Source organism: Bidens hawaiensis, unplaced genomic scaffold, assembly GCF_021521415.1.
Source record: "Bidens hawaiensis isolate Kalapana, Puna unplaced genomic scaffold, B.hawaiensis_p1.1 tig00021182_1, whole genome shotgun sequence".
Lineage (NCBI taxonomy): Eukaryota > Viridiplantae > Streptophyta > Magnoliopsida > Asterales > Asteraceae > Bidens > Bidens hawaiensis.
Window position 1 is genome coordinate 248,394 of NW_027493276.1, and position 25,236 is coordinate 273,629.

Genomic DNA, 25,236 nt, shown 5'->3' on the forward strand with positions numbered 1-25,236 from the left:
CACGAACATGTGTTCCGTCAATTGCCCCTATGCAATCCTTGAAAAAAGGATAAATCTCTTTTTCTCTTGAATTTCTTTCGGGACAATATCACCTTTAGGTTGTTGTATATAATGACTTTCTAATGATATAATCGCTCGCAGAACTCTATGGAGGCACCGACTGGTTGTTGATCTTGAACGGCGATATATCCTAGAGGCTAACCTATTTCTCATGTCATTACCTACAATATGCAAAAATCTTGGAACTTGCTCTTCAACGGACATTCGTTGAGTAGGTCGAAGACCACCGTCATGCTTTAAGATATTGCATAATGTCATATAAGCTCTCTCACTTATACGAATAAGTTCACGACATTTGCCACTATTTGAAAGGTCGTGTAACATCTCTTCTCGTACATATCGTCGTTGTAAAACTACATCTCTAGTGGGTATATTAGCATGTTTTTTGGTAGACAATCTATGTCGTGCAATGAAAGCTACCAATAAGCATATTAGGCTAGCTGCTTGCAATTGTCTAACTCGCACAACATGAATAATACGAAGTATTTGATCACGAAGTATTTGATCATCCATAGCAAAGTGCCGAAATTCACTTAAAAAAAATAAGATCTTTTTAACATAATGAAAGCTACTAATATCATTTAAAAAAGAAAGACAAACATTTTTCCAACAAACGAATGACAATATAAACAATTAATTATCTATACCCATATCACATACAAACTTTAATAAAAGTGAGGCCATATACTATGTATGACTTTTGCATATTTATTCACATATAGCATGGGTATAAACATTTAGATAGTTAACTTCATGGCCTGCTAAGGGTAGACTATTATAAACTGTCAAGATATTGAATGCTTTTATACCAAATATAATTTCAAGTTAATTGAAAAAAACATGGTTTTAGTGATTAATTGGATAAATTTATATCAATTTAGCATATCAATTTAGTATATATATATGTTTGCAACCAGGGCAAACAATGGAAAAATAATTAGATGTTTGATGATAACTTATAAACTATCAATTCAGTTTGTATATCAGTTCCGTGATTAATTGGAAAAATCAATTCATTAAATTGCATATACTTCATCACATATTTGTAACTAGGGAAAAATATGAAAACATAGGAAGAAAGCTAACCTGATTCAGAATGAAACTTTCAATACAATTCTAGGTAGAAGTTGATCACGATGAAGATCATAACTTATTGCTATGATGTATACTGGCGCCAAAAAAAACTGCAGGGAGTATGGAGAACATGAGGGAATAATCGTGTTTTATAAAAGATTTGATGTGAGGGTAAATTAGGAATTGATATGGGAGTTAAAATCTTTTCCTTCCTCACAGCATTTTCTCTCCGCTCTCCTTCCCTCCCCCCTTAAAAATCTATGGAACACGACTTTTTTAACTTTTCCGCTCATTTCCTTCCCCTCCCCTCATTAAAATGAACTCGGGAACACAGCGTAAAGAAGACCCAAATACAGGGTAATAACCACAGAGAGTAGAAAATACACAATCGACATAGAGACAACAGTCAACAGGAGTGTCGTGTACCACCATCATAGCCACCGCCTAGTGTTTCCATAATGAAACCGGCAACACACAAACAACCACAAAGAAAAGCCGAAGGTCCAACACCACGATAGCCACCACCGCCGTCAGTTAGGGCACCAAAATCATCAACATCTTACATCCGAATTCGACTGTGGCTACCGAACGGTTTGAAGAGAGAGACTTTCTCTATATGGGTTGTCACCGTCGCCGTCCGCCGCCGCCATAGACGGCCATAAAGCCGCCGGCAACAGCAGGGCAACAAGAACAACCTCGTTTCTCTGTCTCTAAGAATCGTCTGTCTATTAAATCGAAGCCCCCAATGTAATCGCCGATAGACAAAAGTTTTACAGATTGTTAGCTTTGAGAAGAAGATGAAAACAGAAGGGAGAGAGAAACACTGGAGATAGAGATGGGAATAAAGATACGTGGTGAGTTGAGAAGAGAAGAAAGTGGCAGTAGCCACGTATCCATCATATCAATACGTGAAACATCTTACAATTAATTAAACCAAATGTGCAACCTGTAAAAGCTTACAAAGATGGATGGATATAGTACAGCTTATGAAGCTGTAAGTACAACATTAGAAGCTATAAGAAGTTCTAAATTAATATATACTAGTATTACGACCCCCCGAACGCGGGGGGTGGGGAGTCGCCATAAAACCAATAAAAGAGAACAATTTAAACACGAAACAGTACTTAAGATCTATGTGATACGATGCAAACGTAAAACCAAACATTTACCTTCTCACTCTCAAATTGTACATACACAAAGCCAAAAACTGTCCAGATGATATAAGCTTTTAATCACAAACACAACTTACAAAATAATAAACAGAATGGTTAAAAAGGGAACAACTTGCAAAGAACAGAAGCACGGCTTTGCAAAAGGATGAAAGTAACAAAGCCTAAAAAACCGTAGATAAAACAGCCATCACTTCTCCACACTGCCAACACCGCACTACGGCTGCCTAGGGCAAAACCGGTAACAGTCGACGATGACGGCAAACTTAATTCATAAACTGCAGCTACTTCGTGGCTGGTACGACACCATCACCACTTCCCAAAATTCAGCAATCTCCGCCATCATCTTCGACTACAGTTTCAAAATGGAACCCAGCAACAGTCACAACATCACCGTCGTCGCCTAGGGTTCCCAAAATTGAACCCAACAACAGAAGAATCAGAGCCGTAACAAACGAAATTGGAGCCACAAAAAGGGTTTCGAAAGAAAACCCGGCAACAGTAAGTGGGGTTGAAGATGATGGTACCGGAGTTCGAAGCCCGGATGACGGAGCGGTGGAGAAGTGTATTGAAAAGTGAGTGATTGCATTAACCCACCAAAATTGGGTATTGCATGTTTCAGTATTTCACTGTAGGGCATCCGACAACGACATCTTGACCTCTAGAGCTAATTGCATTTGAGTTAGTTGGTAACTAAATATTCTACCCTGCACTAAAACACAAAAATAAAATGTCAAATATCTAAGCTATATTTTAAAGACTTTATATATATATCAAGCAAGTTACCATTTTCCTGCAAGTCCATGATTCCATCCATTCAGCCAATGGAAGTAAACAAAAGACATATAACTTCAGAGGACAAACTCTCAATAGTTTGCTGAAGTGGATTGTATCTTTTCCTGATTAGTATATGTTGGACATATAACCAAGAAAAGTAATAAGAAAATTTTTTAAGGTGGATCATTCAATTAGAAAAAGATTTGTATAAGAATATAACATGAAAAGAATTAGAATTTACCTTTGCAAATGAAGCCACAGCAGCTACTTTCATAGAGTAAACTGTTAACGTCAAATTAAAAGGGTAAATTGTATGATAGTCGTAGCACAAAAAAAAACTGAATCAAGACATTTGGAGGCTCAAGTGAAGCCAAGTTCATTCATCATCATAGCCTTTATCAACCCAAAAATGTTTAGATTTTAATTACCAGCGTTTTCGAGCTACTGACCATAAAGTAAACGTGTACATAGCCGGAAACAAAGTGTAGAAACAGTATGCCAAAAATAGACATATTTCGGTAACACCACATAAATGCGACATAAAGGTCACAAAGCAAACTAATTCGAGCACACACTTGAACACAATTCAAGCCATCAACATCCGAAAAACCGCTACTATAATAAGACTAATCTCATCAATTCAGCTCGTAATTAGATAAAGTCAAGAGGCTCACCACCGGCAAACACCGCCAGACAACCACCGCTACCTAGGATTCCCAAAAAGAACCCGAAAGCTGTAGGTTAGTCGTGATAACCCGACCCACTGCCTCATATCTGCAACAACGAAACTGATCACAACCTTGGATACCAATATACCTTTCAAATAGTTGTAAATAATACAGTAAATTCTTGATTTATTTTGTACAACTTTGAGAGTCCTTTTAGCATTTCAAAAATCGCAACTTGCCATTTGTCATTAAGTTTTAAGTCTCCCCAAAAACACGACATAAATAAAACTAAACACAACAAAAAATGTAACACTCTGCTGAACTCATGGAAGGTAAAATTTTAAAATTGAAAATTTTAATTTTGACATCAATTCATGGTACGTCTTGTACAATTTTCCTCATAGAATTATATATTATTATGACACTTTGGACACTAAAAGTGGCTATATTTAGCATTTCCAAATTTTCAAGTAGTTCAAAAATTACATGGATGAAATCTCAACAACATATCTCAAATGCAAAAAGGACAAATATGGACAAAGACATGTAAACTTTTAACAGAAACCAAACTAGACACAAACAAAAGACCAATTATAACACAGTCAAGACTCATGAAAAAAATAGCTTTGAAAATTGAAAATTTTATCCTTTTGACGTCAATTCCTTTTCTATTCAGAGTATTCAAGACTCAAACCAACAAAAACCAACCACACATAACCAAAACAGAAAAATTAGCACACAATTTGTAAACCGTAACTACTCACAGGACCAAATAATCGTAAAGGAAGTGTCAAAAGTTAGGGCACAGTAGGTCAGCCGCCTCCCTCACCCAGGCCACCCCCACCAACTACGGCCAGAAATGGCGCCCGCACAGTCGGCACAGATGCAAAACGCCAACACCATCGGGCCCTCGCCGCCTAGGGTTTCCAAATCCATCCCCCGCCGACTGTCTCCCTACTAAAAGACCATCGGACCACCTCCAGGGGCAGATCTAGGAATATTTTTCAGTGGGTTCACTGTTCGGGTCGGTCTTACGGTTCGAGTCGTTCCGACTGTTCGGATCGCTTCGATGGTTTGGTTCAATTCGACGGTTTCGGGTCGATTCAGTATACCAAGAATGAGATATTACTAAATATCATATTTGTTTCCTCAAAATAATGACCAAAACATTCTTTTAGAAAGGCTAAAACATTCTTTTAGAAAGGCTAAGCCTATCTCTCTTTCTATATAATACATAGCAAATCAGATTTGCATGCTAGCTAAGTTGTTGGGCCAAGCATAAGATAGTGGAAATTGAACCCGGCTTCTCACAGTAATAAAGCAAGATTTTTACCATTAGACTTTGGTTCAACTTTGCTTATTTGTTCACTCACAATTTACATGTGGGTTCACTGTCATATTTTATATAGGCATTCTATATAAAATCCGAAACTCAGTGAACCCACACCCAATTAACTAGATCCGCCCATGACCACCTCCGCTACCTAGGGTTTCCGAATGGAACCCGGCAACGGATGATGGTGACAACCTTAGTGGTGGAAGATAGTCGATACAGAGATTTAAGACGATGATGGCTAGTGGCACAACAGATGAAGAAAGAAAGAGTGGGAAGCCAGGAGGTGTAAAGAAGAGAGGGAAAAGTAGACAGCTGTGGGGTAAGTGGTGTAAGTACGGTAATCTAACAGGTGTGATCATACGTGTTATACACAGAAAGCATGAGATGGGTTACAACAAAGGAAGCAAGCAGTACATGTGACAATGCGTTAAGAAGTTCTCATTTAATATATATATATATATATATATAATATATAATTAACCAAATACTACACGTACCCTACACATGCATTAACAATAATACAAAAAAAAGTTTACCAACTTAACATGTTGTACAATTATACCTGTTCAAAAGTTACACCAAATAAGTTGATACATATACGTTAGGAAAATCGTCTCTATCTTGTTTCACGTATATTATAGGTATGCTCAACAAAATTAAAAGTTCATTTATATGTTTCGATTTTATACACTTGCATAGTTACATGTGTGCACAACAACCATCCAAATATAGACAATGTTTGTGTATGTCTCAAGTATCAACATATTTTAAAAAGGGTTAGGCTAAACGTACTCATCTCGTGTACTTGCCATACCTTCTCCTTTAGACTTTCAATACCTTTAACAATTTTATTTAACATATTACTCAATCTAATATTTTTTGTAAAGTTTATTATAATAGTAATATTGATTATTTTTTGTAAAGTTTTTGTTATTACTCTCTTTTTGTGTTTATTCTTTATCATAATAATAATAATATTTATTATCATTATAAAATATATTTATAAAAATGATAAAACGATTTGTATATTTTGCTTATTTTATTACGATAAAACGATTTGTATATTTTTATCTTATTATGTGTCTCCCGCTCAAGAAAAAAAAACCCTTTGAATATATTTTGTTTGGTTAGGGCGTATAAGATTATTGTCACATTAGAAAATAACCAACTAGTTGATGATCGATGTTATTTAATCTCTTTTATTGATTAAAAACAATGCGATTTTAAAAAAAAATGTAAGCTATCTCTAAAAATTATTAAATAAATAATCGTACTCCAAAATATTAAAACAATCATAAAAAGCCATTTTTTCTTTTTAGATAACAAAAATTGTTTTTACATACACAATTTTTTTTGTCATTAAAAAGACAAAAAAAAGTTTAAAATATGAAAAAAAAACAGAAAAAGAAAAACTCTTTTAAGAATAAAAAAAGAATTTAAAATAATAAATTAATAATGATAATAAAAGATAACAAAATGGTAAACGAAAAACAAAAAGGTTTAAATCGTTTTTATTCAAAACTGGAGAGGGGTACGTTTAGTAAAAATGAAGGGGAGATGGTACGTCTAGCAGCACCCTTTAAAAAATGTCAATTCCCTAAACAAATTTGTTTATTACTGACTAGGTTAGAACCCGTGTATTACACTGGGTGGTAATAAACCATAAACAACTAAAAAATAAATATAATAATATAAATACTTGAAACAATCTTACTTTTGTTTTAGTGAAGTTATTTAAAAGTTGTTCATGTATATTAATAGTCAATTGAGACGACTCTAGAACTATTTGACCATATTCTTTTCTCGTTAAATCTTTCAACTTAAAACGTTTGACACTATGACAAACCCAAAATAGAAAAACATATAATCTAAAAATGAATAAATACCCAAAATAGATAAACATATAATCTAAAAATGAATAAATAATGAATAACTGGTCTAAAAGGAAGTATTTAAAACATAAAATTGATATAATATGAAGCTTATGATAATAAGGACGACTTGTCAAAATTGGTATGATCTAACCATATATGATATAAGTAATATACTACAGGAAACAAATGAACCAAGTGTCACAATATATGAAACAATGATGTGTATTAATTACCTTGGTTAAATCATTAAAAAAAATCAATTGATCATAAGGCCATGGGTATACTCTAACTCATCTTAACTCCATAACATCACTCATTTATCTCTCTTTCATTTCATGTCACCCAAAGAAAATAGTTTAATCCTTTTAACTTATCTCACCCCTACTAATTATTAATTTAGTATATTGTTCTTTGCCTTTTAACTCGTTAAAAGCATAATCAAAGGCTCTTTTTTAACAAAATTAGCACAAATGAGGAGTGGTTTAATTCATGTTTTTTAATTTCATGTCATTTTAACGTATGTTGGGGTTAGAGTATACCTCATGGCCTAACAAACCATTTTTAGAAGTTTGTTATATTAATGACTTAGAAAGCTACTATTGAAAACTAAAGGCAAAATAAATACTACTAAAATGCAAACATTGCGACGACTTGAAAAATATGATGATATGTTATATAAAGATAATTACAAAGATTAGTTATACTAACATATTCCTATCCTTATTCAATATTGATACATAAACAAAAATAACAGCAATCAACTTGAACAAATCCATTCCATCGAGTCATCTAATCCCCCCACTTCTTCCAAATCTTTTAGTTCAAGCCACGCACATAGTCAAAATAAATCAGTGTTGACATATAAAAGTTAAAATAGCCTTGAGATTCACCATTCTAGGCATTTGGAAAAAGACCAAACAAACTTCACTACCTGTAGGCTGTAGCCAATCGCATAACCTATAACCAAAACCAAACCAAATTTAGTGTAAAACAATGAACTGCCATATAAACTGAAACCAAACATATATGATTAATTCAAAACTGAAATGTTATATATTTATTATAGATCATACTTTTTTTGTCATAACCATACAAAAGTAAATGTTTTTTTCTTTTTACAATGAACTGACAAATGAAGAGTTGAATCGCAAACGAACACGGGCCCAAGCTGCACAAGTAAAAACGATGAATTCACATTTCCTGAAATCAAACTACCATTTAATGCTTTAAACATCCAAATATCTGTAACATCCCGAAATTTCCAAAATGATATTAATTATATTACTTAATAATAGAGGGAAAGTTGACTCGGGTTCGGGAAATAAATAATAGAGTAGGAGTTGGTATGAGTCGGGCTAGTGTTAGATTAATTGAGATGGGTTAAATGAGAATGGGCCTTAGGTCCATGGGCTTTAAGGGATATAAATATCCCCTAAACCACCATAAAACCCTAAACCTCATCTCTTTCCATTCTAATCTCTACACATTCAAAACACACACACCATAAACGAGCAGGATCCGAGAGAGAGTAAACGTTAGTTGGTGCTAGATCGTCGTGACGAACCAAAGCAACAAGACCAGCTCGTGTTCGTAAGTTCGACTCGTTCAAGGTACGTTTATGGTTAGAAATCGTTCGTATAGGTTCGGTTTGATTTGAGAAATGGTAGATCTGAGTTTGTATGGTAAAAACGAATCCAACAAAGCTAAACTTACTGGAAATGGTTATGAGTTGATGGGTTAATCGATTGATAAAAAGGACCCGTAACCTATATGCCTAAATCGCACCCTCTAAACATCGATGTTAGGTCGATTTGATAGTTGGGGTTTGTAGGCGCGGGTCAGACGATTCCATGGGTACCTAAATCGAGTTATTTGGTTAAGGAACGAAGGATTTAAGAGCGAACAGAACCTGCAGACGACAACTTCGCCTGCAAGCTAAGTTCGCCTGATGAACTTCGCCTGCAAGCTAAGTTCGCTTGATGAACTTCGCCTAAAGCTAAGTTCGCCTAAGGTTTAACTTCGCCTAAAGCTAAGTTCGCCTATGGTTTAACTTCGCCTAAAGCTAAGTTCGCCTAAGGTTTAACTTCGCCTAAAGCTAAGTTCGCCTAAGGTTTAACTTCGCATAAAGTTAAGTTCGCTTAGAAAATAAATTAAAAACCTAATGGAAAATGTGTTAAGACAGTTAATGTAAATAAAATTTTTCCAAGCTGACCTGGCAGCTCGACTCCAGCCAGGGGCTCTGCCCCTTGGACCCTGCTAGGGGCTGCCGCCCCTAGACCCCGCTGCCAGGGGCGCTGCCCCCGGACCCCCGTTCGTTGTGGGTAGTAGTTAAGACTGGAAAGATGATATGAGTAGTGATAGTTGTTTGATATGTGTACTTGTTATACAGTCAGCCGTGCACAGCTGAAGAAAGGGATTACGATTAACGGTGAACGTAACCGTGTTCAGGTGAGTTTCTAGCCCCATTCCTTGTTATGTTTTCGGGGCTGTGTGCATACTCGATGTGTTGTTAATACATTTATCCTAAGTGATAAGTGTATGTCATATGTGATATGTGTGATAGATATGAATGATTACTTGTCGGTACGCGAACGATCTTCGGATATTGCGCGTACTGTCAGGTTAAAAATAAAGATACGAATATTATATATCGAAGATGTATGAACATTACAAATGAATACTTGTCGGGGCGTGAACGACCTTCGGATATTGCACGTATCGACAAGGGGTATGGTTGTTAAATGAATGATGTAAAGAACGCCTAGTGTGTTCTTATGCTATAATATAATTATTGTATATGTGACGTATGTGTATACAGGTACACGAATGGTATGTGAGTTCTACGTTCGACATAGTAAGTTAGGATGGCAAATCCCTCTAGCTTCTGTCGGACATAGACTCGGCTGGTAATGGCGTAGTTAAGGACTGCGAGCCTTATACGTGAAGTAGATGATATATGTAAACGTAGATAAGGACTGCGAACCTTATACGTAATGTAGATAGGCGTCAGCATAGGAAAGGACTGTGAACCTTATACGTGCTGTATTTGTAGCATAGGGGAGGACTGCGAACCTCGTACGTGCTATGAATTAGGTTGCAACATAGGGAAGGACTGCGAACCTTGTACGTGTTGTGGATGTATTTCAGCATAGGAAAGGACTGTGAACCTTATACGTGCTGATTTTGTAGCATAGGGGAGGACTGCGAACCTCGTACGTGCTATGAATTAGGATGCAACATAGGGAAGGACTGTGAACCTTGTACGTGTTGTGGATGTACTATGGTATAGGGAAGGACCGCGATCCTTGTACGTACCATAAATGGTGAACATAGGTAAGGACTGCGAACCTTGTACGTGTTCACGACCTTGAGTACAAGTATAGACGGTGAACTATGAACGTACTCTCGGTAGACTGAGGTTAGTGATTGTAGATATGTATGTATGTATGGTAGCAAGTATGTATGTAGAACAGAAGGGTAACTAGTGAAGTATGAATATGTATCTACAGATATGTATGTATGTGTATGTATTGTATGGCGTTCGATTAACTAGAACTCACTCAGCGTAGCTGACTTTTAGTATGCACGCAGGTGAGCTGATTATAGAGTTAGCATTAGGATGACACACGGCATGGATTGAACGGCTGGCATCTGAAGAAAGAAGTAAAGATGTTTTAAATATAAAGTTTTGTGTTATGGTATCAAATAAAAGATTTAATGTTTTGTAACAAATGATTGATGTTTTATATTCCGCGAAAAGTTTTAATAAACTCTGATTTGAAGAACTGTGTTTATGAGTAAATCCGACGCTAAAGTAGGGTCACCGGGTTCGGGGCCTTACAATATCCCCCTTGGCTCTTGCAGTTAAAAAAACTTTCTATGCATTTATCAATGAAACTTTGATAAATTGCACCAATAACAACGAAAGATAGCCAACATTGCAACAACTCCTCTAGCTCCATATAATAAACTATTGTCTTAATTTCAACTACATCCCACTATGTTCAACAAATCTCATCTGTAAGCACAAACAAAATTACCAAAAGGCAAGTGTAACACTCATACAAAATCTCATTAGTAAATAATTGTATGAATAATATAGTAAATGAATGAATATGTTAACAATACCATCTCGTCTTGAACATTCATTTCGATGGACCAATCTTGCCCGGGCTTTGAGTTGTCCTTCAGCCGCCAAACTCTCAAAATACGGACCTTTAGAATACACTCATTGTTAAGAACATCGAGTTGGTTCAACATGGTGATATTGGTTGGCTCCATCTTGCTACAAAAATTTAACAAAAACACAAACAAATTAAAATTAAATAAAAATAACAATTTTAAGCGTCAAAAATTAAATATGAAAATGGAAGAAATATATATAAACAAAAAGTAAAAACCTTGGCACAAAGCTACTCGATTTTATTAAAAAGGCGTTGATGGTGTAAGAATTAGCCTATGAAATGTACATATTTATAGGAAATGAATTAGGGTTATCGAAAATTATAGAAGGAGTGTATAAATGTAATTGATTAGATACATAAAGTTAGGAAATTTCAAAAAATTTAAAAAGAATTAAATTAGGAAGGAATAGAATTGATAATGTAATTAATGATTTTCAAATAATATGCACTGTTACCAAATTAGATTCAAAATACAATTAATATATTTCAAAATTCTTTAATTTTATGTAATAGTAGATATGTAAAATGGAATGTTACATAATGTAAAAAATGTAAGTTACTAATCATACAGTGTGTATTGTAATTGGTATTCATATAAGGTGTGAAAATAAAAAGTTAGTAATTGTTGTAATATATTGACAATAATAAGTGAATGGTTACTAACGTAAATTGTTATTATTAAAAAATAATAGTTAATGGATTTGTATTTTAAATCTTAAAAGTAAATGAGTGTAATAAAATCAGTGGGTCAATGAGTCAACTAAGGTAATAATAGCAAAACTTAATGATTGTTAATTAAATAAAATTTTCATTCAATTTTAGACCATAATTAAGTCAATAATTAATTCAAATATGAAGAAGTGAATATCAAATTTAAAATTTTACAAAATCCGAAATTAAAACTTTCCTTAATAGACATGGTCATGCTTTCCTAATAAACTTAATTTCCTATTGAATTTCACAAATTTAATTTAAAATTTTAAATAATATAATATTTTTACAGAATTATAATAATTTATATATATATATATATATATATATTCTCCGTAATCACTATATTAAATACGTAAATAATTAATTAATTTATTTAGTATATATTATATATAAAAATAACACAGGTGGTGAATAAAATCAACCAAAAATACGACAAAAGTGGTGAATGAAAACAATCAAAAATAATAAAATTTTCAAAAATAACTTTTTAATATTTCGAAATCAAACTATACCTACGATTTTAAAAGATTGCATCAAGTAGAATATTTTGTCTTGTTATTTAATTAATATTAATTTACACTTTTAACTTAATGTATTAGTAATCTTAAAATATTACATTATTACATTATTATTTAATTATTGAAGATGAATAATTAATTCAAATAGAAAGGAGAGAATATCAAATTTAAAATTTTACAAATCCATAATTAAACATTTCCTTAATACACTGGGTTATCCTTTCATATTATCCTTAATTTCCTATTCAATTTTTCAAATTTAATTTAAATATTTAAATAATATAATATTTTAACATAATTATAATATTATATATTGGTATCTATCTATCTATCTATCTATCTATATATATATATATATATATATTCTCAATAATCTCTATATTAAATACGTAAATAATTAATTAAATTATTTATTATATATTATATATTATATATAAAATTAACACATGTGGTGAATAAAATCAATCAAACATATAACAAAGATGGTGAATGAAATCAACCAAAAATAATAAAATTTTCAAAAATAACTTTTTAATATTTCGAATTCAAACTATACCTACGATTTTAAAATATTGCATTAAATAGAATATGTTGTCTTGTTATTTAATTAATATAAATTTACACTTTTAGCTAAATGTAATATTAATTAAAATATTACATTATTACATTATTATTTAAGTATTGAAAATTAAAAATTAAAGATTAAAGAAAAGAGGAAAGATAATAATTTAATAGCATTGATTAATCTTAATTTAATATATTTTTGATTTATTTTAATACCTTGAAAATTAGAGAAGGCCTTGATATAAATAGAAACTATGAGAATCAACCAATAGAAAGGGGGTATATATACTTAAAGCTTATTGCTTTAATAGTATAGTTAGATTATTTACCCAACAAACTTCAGATAAATTCCCTTGTAAATGCTTATATTTACGGTCAACATAAGTTAAAACAAATTCTAGCTCAAACTGGTCAGACTTAAACTGTTTTCTAAGAGATGTAATCTGAACCAAGGAAATGATTTTAATTGGTTTTAGAGTTTCAAAAGAATTTCAACGCCTATAATCTCGGACATGTTACATATACAAATACAAGATCGGTTTCAAACTAGTTTAATCAAAACCATTTCACTATTCAATTCCGTACGGATCAGTTTTCAAATCAGTTTCAAATCCCAAACTAGAGGTGCATAAAACCCCCGAACCCGGAACCGACTTTATTTATACCCGGGGTAATAAAACCCCCGGAACTTTGTTTATTTATACTCGGGTTTTTACTACCCGAACCAGTGCCCGACCCTAGAAGTATGGTATGGATGGGTACGCGTTTCAGTACCAAACCGTATCCTAAATCATACTCGGTAGGCCGGGTAATACACAAAAACCGGAATCGGTTCATACATGGAACCGTGTTTTTCCAATACCCGAAACCGAGTTTTTTCGTATATTCGACATATACTCGAAATTATCTGAAAATACCCTAAAAATACCTAAAAAAAGTGTATCCTTTTAAAAAACTCAATCTATATGCGAAAATTGGGTGTTTTTCAATACCCGGATATAGGGTATCAAATACTTGGTTTTGAAATACCTATATCCGACCTGAACACGATGTGCATAGTATAATTTTTAAAGACAATACCGGGACCCGAATTCGACCGGGTATGGCCAATACTCGATTTTTTAATACCCGATTGCATAGAACCATGTTACACAATAAATCTATTTAGAAGGCTTATTTCAAAAAAATAAACAGGATAACCCACTTACGGCTGGTTACCACGATGTGGCCCACGTTCCAACGGTCGTTTTGATTGATAGCACGCTTGAAACGGGGGCCCGTAGCCCAAGTTATGCTTATTTTCGTGCAGCATCTTTGAAAGCGCCATCTTAAGCCTCAAGAAACATCATAACCCAATAACCCGGTCTTCTATAGTTGGGCCCACATCACAATACCTATACCCGAACTAACCGAACCCAACCCTGGTATTAGAAAAACCCAATTATTTGGAAACCCTAGAACAACAACCATCGAAGACGATCGATGGTGAGTCTGAGCAGAAAGCAGCATTCACCAACCTCCACTCCTCCCGCACCGCCTTATTCATCTCCGCTCACGATCCATCCGCCAACAAACGCTACTTTCTCTCCGCCGGTCACGACGGTGGGTCCATCACTCATCTCACCAAACTCAACAACATTCCTCCTTTCGATGGCAACACCACCGATGCCGAACATTTGAACGGCTTAGTATGTTTCACCTCAGGTGGCAGTCTGTTTGGTACCAATTACACTTTTATTATTAACCCTAACACGCATAAAGTATTTAAACTTCCTCATTCTCCTTTGTGGACGGATTGGAAGGTGCATACCTGGTACTTATTCGGGTTCGATGAGATTAGAAACCAACAAAAGATTTTAAACATCAGAATCCGTAAAGATGATGGCCATTTTATACCAAATGCCGTTGAGATTTGGATTTTCTCTCTGTCGGATTATTCGTGGAGAAAGATCGATTTGGAGCTTCCCATTGATCTTTCCGCGGATCATTGCATCACTCGTGGCGTTTGCGTCAATAGTGTGATACATATCATGTTTCTATTTCCGTTACATATTTTAGCCTTTGACTTGAGAACAGAGAAGTTTTCAATAATTAGCGTTCCGGCGGATGTCGAGCCCAATTTAACATATCCTCCCCTTGTAAAAATCAATGGCCGTGTAGGAGTTGTTTGTCGTGATCATGAGGTGGAACGAAACGAAATGCATATTTGGATTTTACAAGACTATGAAAGTCGTGTTTGGGTCAGAGAAACCGTTCCATTTCCCGCGTCTTGGACGGATACAGATGCCGCTTTTGAGTTAGATTCTGTTAGTATGGATGAGATTATCTTTTCTTGTATCAAGTTATCTTTGCAGGGAAACATAACAAGCACTTGATGATTCAATACAAGTTATCTTTGAAGAGAAGTTTCACTAAAAACTATGAAATGTTTTGATTCATTTTGTAGCAGTTTTCCGAAGCCAAATGGATTTGTTTAAAGTTTCTTATTATAATTTTGATGATTTTGGTTATTTATTCTTTTTTTCATTGGCTCGTTTTGACCCCATTCTATTTTTATGTGAAATATAACTCTAAACCACACAACCTTAAAATTATGAAACCTAAACATGACCCATTGGCCATTTACCTATTTATTCAAACGGGTTAATAGAAAATAGTCAAGCGGTAAACATGCTAAATGGGCTACAAACATGTTAGTGGGTCAACATGTTTAATTAAACTGGTTAGCATGCATGACCCGTGACTATGCTTGCTTCCCTACTAACTTTTTCTATAATGACGGAGTAACTCATATTACATTCGATATAATTATATAAGTACTTTAGTATGCTTATGATAAGAGACCCTCGGATGAGTTTAGTGTTGAAATGCTCCCATGGCTTTAGCTAGAGCTAAACTCGAGTTTGAAAATAGTTATAAATATATAAAGCATACATGTATAATATGATAATTTTATCTTCCCTTCTCATGATTCATCACATGTATATTATATTTATATATAAAATTATAAATACAAGAAAACGGTTATAATTATATATAAATAAAATTATGAAATAAATACAAACGTGCCAAGTTCAAACTAAACTCAAGTTTGAAAACCTACTCATGAGTTATAAGCCTGAGCATTAAAATAAGCTTGAAAGAGCCAAGCTCGAGCTTATACGAACTCAAACTCAACTCGACACGACATTTTTATTATATGACATCAAAGTAAAGCACAATGAAGAGAGGGGTTATCAAAGAATGACCTATATTTGTTTTTTGTCATTGGCATTTTTCTTATAAATGGCGGACTCTCTTTAGAGATTTGAGTTCTAACAAATAAAAAGTACTAGATCTTTTACCTGCGCGCTTCGCGGCGCGAGGCAACGCCCGATCGTACATGACGTTCTTATTCCTATGCTTACGTCATACTAAACACAAAAATTGTGAAGGCCTACCAATCATTCACATGTAAAAATGAGTGAATTGTTACAAACATACATTAATAATGGAGAACATTCTGAAAGTTTGAACTATTATGTAAAACCATTGAAACTTTAACTGCAGTTTGAACTCAAAATAAAACCCAAATTTTCTTCATCAAGAAGCTATTCATTGTATTGATAGAACTAATGTGCTACTGCAGGAGAGATTGTAAAGTTAAATGCTTAGATCATACACATAGCAGGGGGCATGATTTCTATGCTAGGTTATTGAATTTTAACATGTTGCTTCTATTCCTAAATTTTAATGCATACAGAAAACACATTGGGCTAAAGACTAAACAAAACTTTAAAACATTGAGCTTATAAATGAGGATACAAAACTGTAATGTTTTCTAACTGCAGCCTAAGACAATTAAGATTAACCAATTGGCCCAGTCAGCAGGAGGTTTAGAAGCTGGTCATAAATCTGCACTGTGGTATAAAGCTGGTCGTTATGAGTTATGACACTAAGTGTTCTTGTACTTTTCTCATTGCTTTAAATTTGTTAAATTATGTGTTATTAAATCTTCAATTTATAGGACCTGATTAATTTGTCGGCAGTGTTAATGATTATAGAGAAATGGCATAGGTGGGAGATTAATCCATAGGTTTTCTAAACAATTTTCTTATTACTTGTTTCACTGGTTTGTATCGTCTTTCTTCGCATTTGAATGTTTAGAGTTTATAGGACTGCTCGATTAGCATTTATGTTTTTATTGCAAAAGATATTTAAAATTAGCGAAGAATTGGTTTTAGTTTTAGATATTGGGTCTCTTGACGTGTTAAACTAAAGAACTGTAGAAGATAGTTTGGTTCAACGGTGTATACGTTTGTTGCAGCCCTTTATTTGCTATTTGATTAAAGGCACTCTAATGCGTGTTTATCATCTATTCATAACAAGACTGTTCGTGAGCCGAGCTGGAGTAAGCTCTGGCTCGGTTCGGTTTAAAAAACGAGCTGAAATATTAAGAATGTTGTGTGCTCGTTTTCAACCCTATTTGAGTTTCTTTTGGCAAAGCTAACTTTCTGGGATCAAATTTGAGTTTTGTGGTCAACAGTGACTAAAAGGTCAAATATGGGTATATTTGTTAATCTGTATATGAAAATAAGCAGGAGTATCAAGATTGATTTTTCGACCCAAAGTAGCTATTGGGCTTAAATATAATTGCATAAAAAGTTGGTTTTGGTGTTTGATTGTTTTTGCAGGAGATCACAACTTCTTTGAGATTGCAGCTTGAGGATAGGAAACTATTTTTGTTGGTTATATAAACAAGATTTGAAGCTGACTTGTACTTTGATATAAATTGTATAACAAATTAAATGTAAATCATGTACTATATTTTTGGTGTAAAGTGGTTCGTTTATTGGGCAAAACTTTTGTTTACTTATGTCGAAGCACGAAATGAATCTGACCTGATCCATGACGATGTTTCCACGGATTTCGAGATGAACGAACCACGTCTTGATCTTCTTCTCCGGCTGGTTGGGATCTGCAATGACTTTTTTGGGGGTGTGGAGGTGACCGCTAAGAAATCTCCAGGATCTCTTGTTCACAGACACAAAAATATGGTGGTGGCTCTTATTGAGAATGACCAACCCCTAATAAGGAGGTGGAGACCTCCTTATATAGGGAGCCTCATGGCCACCATCATGGTACCCTAATGTGCCTAGCCCAGTTAGGGTTACCTCCACAAAACCCCCTCAGCACAATAACATTGTATTAGTCCATATAATAAAATAAGCCAAACATAATAAATTTAGGGTCGTAAAACCGGGTTTAGTACCATACCCCTACAAGCCCCCCAAGTCCAACGTTGCTCCTGGGCGCGCAAGCGTTTAGGTGGAGCGCTGGACTTTACGAAGTGTGTTAGGGCGTGAGGCGGTTTTTTCCCTTTTCTTCGGCCTTATCTTTATTGTCTTTGAGTTTTGGGAGGTTTTCTTCATGATGGTGACGTGTTGTGGTTTTTGTGATAATGATGGTGCACTAGCATGAATAAGATATAGAACGCCGAATAATAAAAGCCTGCGCGCAAGGCGACTTACGAGCTATGAGAATAATAAAGCTTGCGCGCGAGGCGACTTATGAGCTATGAGAATAATAAAAGGTTGCGCGTGAGGCGACTTACGAGCTATAAGAATAATAAAGCTTGCGCGCGTGAGGCGACTTACGAGCTGTAAAAATAATAAAGCTTGCGCGCGTGAGGCGACTTACGAGCTGTAAAAATAATGAAGCCTGCGCGCGAGGCGACTTACGGATCTGAGAATAATAAAGCTTGCGCGCGAGGCGACTTACGAGCTATAAGAATAATAAAAGCTTGCGCGCGAGGCGTCTTACGGGCTATAAAAATAATAAAAGCTTGCGCGCGAGGCGTCTTACAAGCTATATGAATAATAAAGCTCGCGCGCGTGAGGCGTCTTACGAGCTGTAAAAATAATGAAGCCTGCGCGCGAGGCGACTTACGGATCTATGAGAATAATGAAGCCTGCGCGCGCGGCGTCTTACGAGCTATAAGAATAATAAAAGCTTGCGCGCGAGGCGTCTTACGAGCTATAAGAATAATAAAAACCTGCGCGCGAGGCGACTTACGGATCTATGAGAATAATGAAGCATGCGCGCGTGGCGTCTTACGAGCTATAAGAATAATAAAAGCTTGCGCGCGAGGCGACTTACGGATCTATGAGAATAATGAAGCCTGCGCGCGTGGCGTCTTACGAGCTATAAGAATAATAAAAGCTTGCGCGCGAGGCGACTTACGGATCTATGAGAATAATGAAGCCTGCGCGCGTGGCGTCTTACGAGCTATAAGAATAATAAAAACCTGCACGCGAGGCGACTTACGGATCTATGAGAATAATGAAGCCTGCGCGCGTGGCGTCTTACGAGCTATAAGAATAATAAAAGCTTGCGCGCGAGGCGACTTACGGATCTATGAGAATAATGAAGCCTGCGCGCGTGGCGTCTTACGAGCTATAAGAATAATAAAAATCTGCGCGCGAGGCGACTTACGGATCTATGAGAATAATGAAGCCTGCGCGCGTGGCGTCTTACGAGCTATAAGAATAATAAAAGCTTGCGCGCGAGGCGTCTTACGAGCTATAAGAATAATAAAAACCTGCGCGCGAGGCGACTTACGGATCTATGAGAATAATGAAGCTTGCGCGCGTGGGGTCTTACGAGCTATAAGAATAATAAAAGCTTGCGCGCGAGGCGTCTTACGAGCTATAAGAATAATAAAAGCTTGCGCGCGAGGCGTCTTACGAGCTATATGAATAATAAAGCTTGCGCGCGAGGCGTCTTACGAGCTATAAAATGATGATAATGACTGGCCCACAAGGGCCTCCTCCGCGCAGGATGAATATCCCGGCCTGTTTTCAAAATAATAATGGCGGCACAAATGGCCAGATAATAATAATGATGTCATAGGTGTTTGTGCGGCTCGTAGCTGAACCTGCAAAAACATGTCAACTAAAAGTGGATGTATTGCATGGTTCCCATCCTCGGGCAAATTATGAGGTGTGCCCAACCTTTAAGCTTGGCGCGTGGCCTATTGGTTTATGAGGATTCCCAACCTTTAAGTTTGGCGCGTAGCCACATGGGATATTATGAGGATTCCCAACCTTTAAGTATGGCGCGTAGCCATATGGGATATTATGAGGATTCCCAACCTTTAAGTATGGCGCGTAGCCATATGGGACATTATGAGGATTCCCAACCTTTAAGTATGGCGCGTAGCCATGTGAGTACAATCATGGTTGTTCTTATCCTGATTTGGATTAGACTGTTCATTTGTTATGTCGCTTACGCGCGGCCTGCGCAATGTCTCCTTTATTCTCACGCACAGATGTGGTGCGTGAGCGTGCATGATGCGTGAGCATCTAATATGCATGAGCGTGAAGCCCAATAACATATGTGATGCGTGAGCATGTGATATGCGTGAGCATACGTGATGCGTGAGCATACGTGATGCGTGAGCATATGTGGTATGCGTGAGCATACGTGATACGCGTGAGCATGCGTGATGCGTGAGCATGTGATATGCGCAACGAGCATAGGTTTTGGCTGTCTTCATGAGCATGTGATATGCGTGAGCTGTGGCGTAGATTAATCGCCGGGAGCGCGCATGCGATCCTCTGTGGCGTAGAGTAATCGCCGGGAGCGCGCATGCGACCCGCTGTGGCGTAGAGTGATCGCCGGGAGCGCGCATGCGACCCGCTGTGGAGTAGAGTGATCGCCGGGAGCGCGCATGCGACCCGCTGTGGCGTAGAGTGATCGCCGGGAGCGCGCATGCGACCCGCTGTGGCGTAGAGTGATCGCCGGGAGCGCGCATGCGACCCGCTGTGGCGTAGAGTGATCGCCGGGAGCGCGCATGCGACCCGCTGTGGCGTAGAGTGATCGCCGAGAGCGCGCATGCGACCCGCTGTGGCGTAGAGTGATCTCCGGGAGCGCGCATGCGGAATCCGAAGTTGATCCAAAGGGAGCGATTTTGATCCGCGGTGGCGCGCACGATCTAGAGATTTTGAATATCCACATCAGGTAGGTTTTATGTAAAACCAACAGATCTAATAGGATTTATAGATCTATGAATATGAAATGTGACTGTTGCTCAAACGAACCCAGATCTGAAAAAATCATAACTAGATTTGGTATATTTCACTTAGAAAAAACACAGATCTAAGGGTTTTCCCCAAAAGTTCGGTGGTATTTCTTCCTGTGTATTTCCAGATCTGGAAGTATTTTTAGATCTACGGATTTTTGGATTTCCATAGAACATATCTGAAAGAAGAAACCATAGACCCGAGATATTGATGAACAGACCGGAGGGCCGAGACGAGAAGCGAAGCGTGGTTCATTGCCGTCCCACGGATGGCGCCAATATCGAAGCACGAAATGAATCTGACCTGATCCATGACGATGTTTCCACGGATTTCGAGATGAACGAACCACGTCTTGATCTTCTTCTCCGGCTGGTTGGGATCTGCAATGACTTTTTTGGGGGTGTGGAGGTGACCGCTAAGAAATCTCCAGGATCTCTTGTTCACAGACACAAAAATATGGTGGTGGCTCTTATTGAGAATGACCAACCCCTAATAAGGAGGTGGAGACCTCCTTATATAGGGAGCCTCATGGCCACCATCATGGTACCCTAATGTGCCTAGCCCAGTTAGGGTTACCTCCACAAAACCCCCTCAGCCCAATAACATTGTATTAGTCCATATAATAAAATAAGCCAAACATAATAAATTCAGGGTCGTAAAACCGGGTTTAGTACCATACCCCTACAACTTAATTTCTAGATTTGTTGTTTTATATCAGTGTTTACATGAATATTTGCTCACTCACACATTCACCTTAGTCCACGTTAACACGGTCTTCCTAAATCAACATTTGCGTTCAATTTCTGTATTTTAAGTTTTCAAATTCCGTCGCATCGCGCGGGTATCTACTAGTGCTAATTATTATATATTTAATATTCTGAAGAACTTGTAAAACAGGCTAAAATATTTGTGGGTTATATTTTAGTTAACTACTTAGCCTAAAATCCTAAATTTCCCCATATTTATTATTGGGCCTTCAAACAAATAAATAGTGGCATAGTCTTGACTAGTTGACCTCTATCCCAAACCTTTCTTTCGCCTCTCATCTATTGGGCTAGACTTATAGTCAAATCTTGGCCCATTCTAAAGATTCTCATCATCAACCCAAAAGTCAACTCTACAATCTACGTGCTTCAAGTCAACAGAGCACTGCAAACCAATAATTACCTAATAATTTCCTATAAATTCAGCTTCAATTTCAAAAATAACTTAAAATTATATGATTTCATAACAAAAAAATATTTCAAAAGTTAATCTATATTACAAAAAATAATATGAAATTACTCAAGTTTAAAAAAACAATCTTAAAGTTTACACGTTTAAATGCTAATTGTTAAGTTAAAAGTAATTTTGAAATAATATGGACCGCAAATATAAAAAATTTCTCTTGCTTAAAACTAGTTTGCCGGTAAAAACCGTCGATACGATGTTTTAGCAAACCGGCCAAAAATACCAAGCTTAAAACACTGGCCTGTTGTGCGAAATCCGGTTTAACCGGCCGGTATAAAATGGTGTTTATAACGCTGCTGCAAAACTTCAACCCCAATGGCATTAGTTCACGTCACCAAACGCACAGTCCTCATCCTCCCTACTAACATCACCCACTTCTCCTCCGCCGCATCACCCCCGTCCTCCACCGCCGACCCCACCGTCACCTCCGCCGTCTCCATCCTCAAACACCACCGCTCCAAATCCCGATGGACCCACCTCCGCACCCTCTTCCCATCCGGCTTCACCCCATCCCAATTTTCCCAAATCACCCTCCAACTCCGCAACAATCCCCATTTAGCCCTCACATTCTTCCAATTCACCCTCACACACTCCCTCTGTCACCACTCACTCTCATCCTACGCCTCCATCATCCACACTCTCGCCCGTTCCCGCCAAAAAACACAAACCCTAACCCTAATCCAGTCAGCAATCCGCAAATTCAACGACCCGAACCCGAATTCACTATTCGAAACGTTGGTTAAAACGTACAGGACGTTTGATTCTGCACCGTTCGTGTTTGATTTGCTGATCAAAGCGTGTGTTCAGTCGAAACGTGTGGAACACGCTATTGAGATTGTGAGATTGTTGAGGTCTAAAGGTATTAGCCCGTTAATCAGCACTTGTAATTCGTTGGTTCTGTGTGTTTGTAAACATCATGGAAGTATTGCTGGTTACGAGATTTATAATGAGGTTTTCGATTCGAGCGGGTATAAAAAAGTGGCTGGTGTTAAAACTGTTGTGGCTAATGTGCATACGTATAATATTATGATGCATGCTTTTTATAAAGACGGGTTAATTGAGAATCTAGAGCGCGTGTGGAGTGATATGTTTGTGAACAATTGTGTTCCTAATGAATATAGTTACGCTATTCTAATGGCGGCTTATTGTGATGATGGGAGAATGGCGGATGCGGTTCGTGTTTGGGAGGAAATGGGGAGTAATGGTTTAGAGTATGATGTTATGGCTTACAATACGATGATCGGAGGGTTTTGTGAAGCGGGAAACGTTTGTAAAGCGGAAGAGTTTTTTAAAGAAATGGGATTAGGTGATGTGAAGAGTAGTTCGGTTACGTATGAGCATTTGATTAGCGGGTATTGTAAGATTGGGGATGTTGATTCGGCGATGTTGTTGTATAAAGATATGTGTAGAAAAGGGTTTGTACCGGTTGGGTTTACGGTTGATTTGTTGATTAAGGGGCTTTGTGTGAATAATAAGGTTTCTGAAGGGGTAAGGGTATTAAGATTTGCGGTGAAGAACAATGTGGTTGTTAGTGGTGGAAGTTATGAGTTTTTGATTAAGGGTTTGTGTGATGAAGGAAGGATGGAGGAGAGTATGAAGCTTCAAGCCGAAATGGTGGGAAAAGGTTATGAACCGAGTTCGGAGATTTATTCGGCTTTTATTAGTGGTTATGAAAAAGAAGGGAATGTTGAACTAGTGAGCAAGCTAAAGACCGAACTTCTTGTTAGGTGTGGCGGCTGATTAGGACCTGATCTTATTTGTGACTAGAATTTGAGATTTTTGTCAAGTTGCCAAAATACCAGGTAACTTATTTTTGGGGTGTTTTTTTGGCCTCAAGTTTTAGAATAGAAAAACTTTAGTTGTTTAGTTTATAAATACACCCCTATGTAATTGTAATTCTAATCACCTCCAAACTAATAAATAATAACATCGTCCCGCCAGTTGTAGCGGTGGACGTAGGTCAGTTTAGACTAAACCACATAAATCTTTTGACCTTTTTTTTCAGTTTGTTGCGCTGTTTGTGTTCACTTGCGGTTCTGTTTTATTTTGATGGTGAGCAGTTGATTGGTCAGCGCTGGTCAAACAGAAATCAACAGCAGGCCAGCAGCAGACTTGCTGTCGCAGTTTCGCTTCTTCTCTTTTGTTGAACAACCGTGGTAGTCACCCCTAACACTTCTTGGAATGCAGTAGCCTCTAAACGACAATATGGTACAAAAATGTGATGATACATTTAGGGACGTGCAAAATTCGGATTGTTTTTTTAAGGTGTAAAGATGTTTTGGCTTGGTATTTTCTTAAATCAAATCAGCCCGCATTATTGGTTATTAGACTGGTTATGTACTTAATTTTAGTTATCTCCATTTGGAAGGGTATATATGTTATCAAACTCTATGCAGTCTGTAAACTGTATTAAATCAATAATATTAAACTCCTATGCGCAAATGCTATAATGAATTTACAATATCAAACTGATTTTAAAATTGTTTCAGTAGTCTCTGCAAGGGATAATGTTTTCTTTGTAATTTTTGGTAATAGTTGTGGTTCATGGGGAGCAGCCTCATATTTCTATGGACGTTGAGAAGACATGTATTAATATTTAACACTTGTTAGTAGAAAAGCTTGGTTATTTTAGTAGTTAATTATTTAGCTATAGTTTTAAGTTTTGCATTTGGAAATTTCAAAAAACCAGTAGGTTTTGGCTCCCAGATAAAGGGTTTGTCTTTCTGTGGTATGTGCAGCAGATGATGTAGATTATACCTGGAAGTGAAAATACAGTCGGGTCCGGAAGGCTGGTTGTCGTAGTTGTGTTAGTTAAAATGTCACGTCATTGTCGCGTAGACAATGAGTTTTAACTAATCCACCCTTTAATAAATGTGTTGGTTTAACTAGATATTATAAATAAACAAAAAGAAATGTGACTGGTTGAAACAAGTTGAGGGCCCACCATTAACCCCTTGGTGCTCTAAATTGTGCTACCAACTCCACCTTGGCGCCGCGCATGTAAC

At 36.7% G+C, this 25,236-nt stretch overlaps 1 protein-coding gene across 1 annotated transcript; it reads left to right on the top strand.

Moving 5' to 3' along the window:
• Window positions 1-22,546: 22,546 nt before the first annotated feature.
• Window positions 22,547-24,506, top strand: LOC143562917 (pentatricopeptide repeat-containing protein At2g15980-like). Its single transcript, XM_077050590.1, has one exon. The coding sequence runs from the start codon at window positions 22,547-22,549 to the stop codon at window positions 23,969-23,971; it is 1,425 nt and encodes a 474-aa protein (XP_076906705.1). The 3' UTR covers window positions 23,972-24,506.
• The last annotated feature ends 730 nt before the right edge of the window (window positions 24,507-25,236 follow it).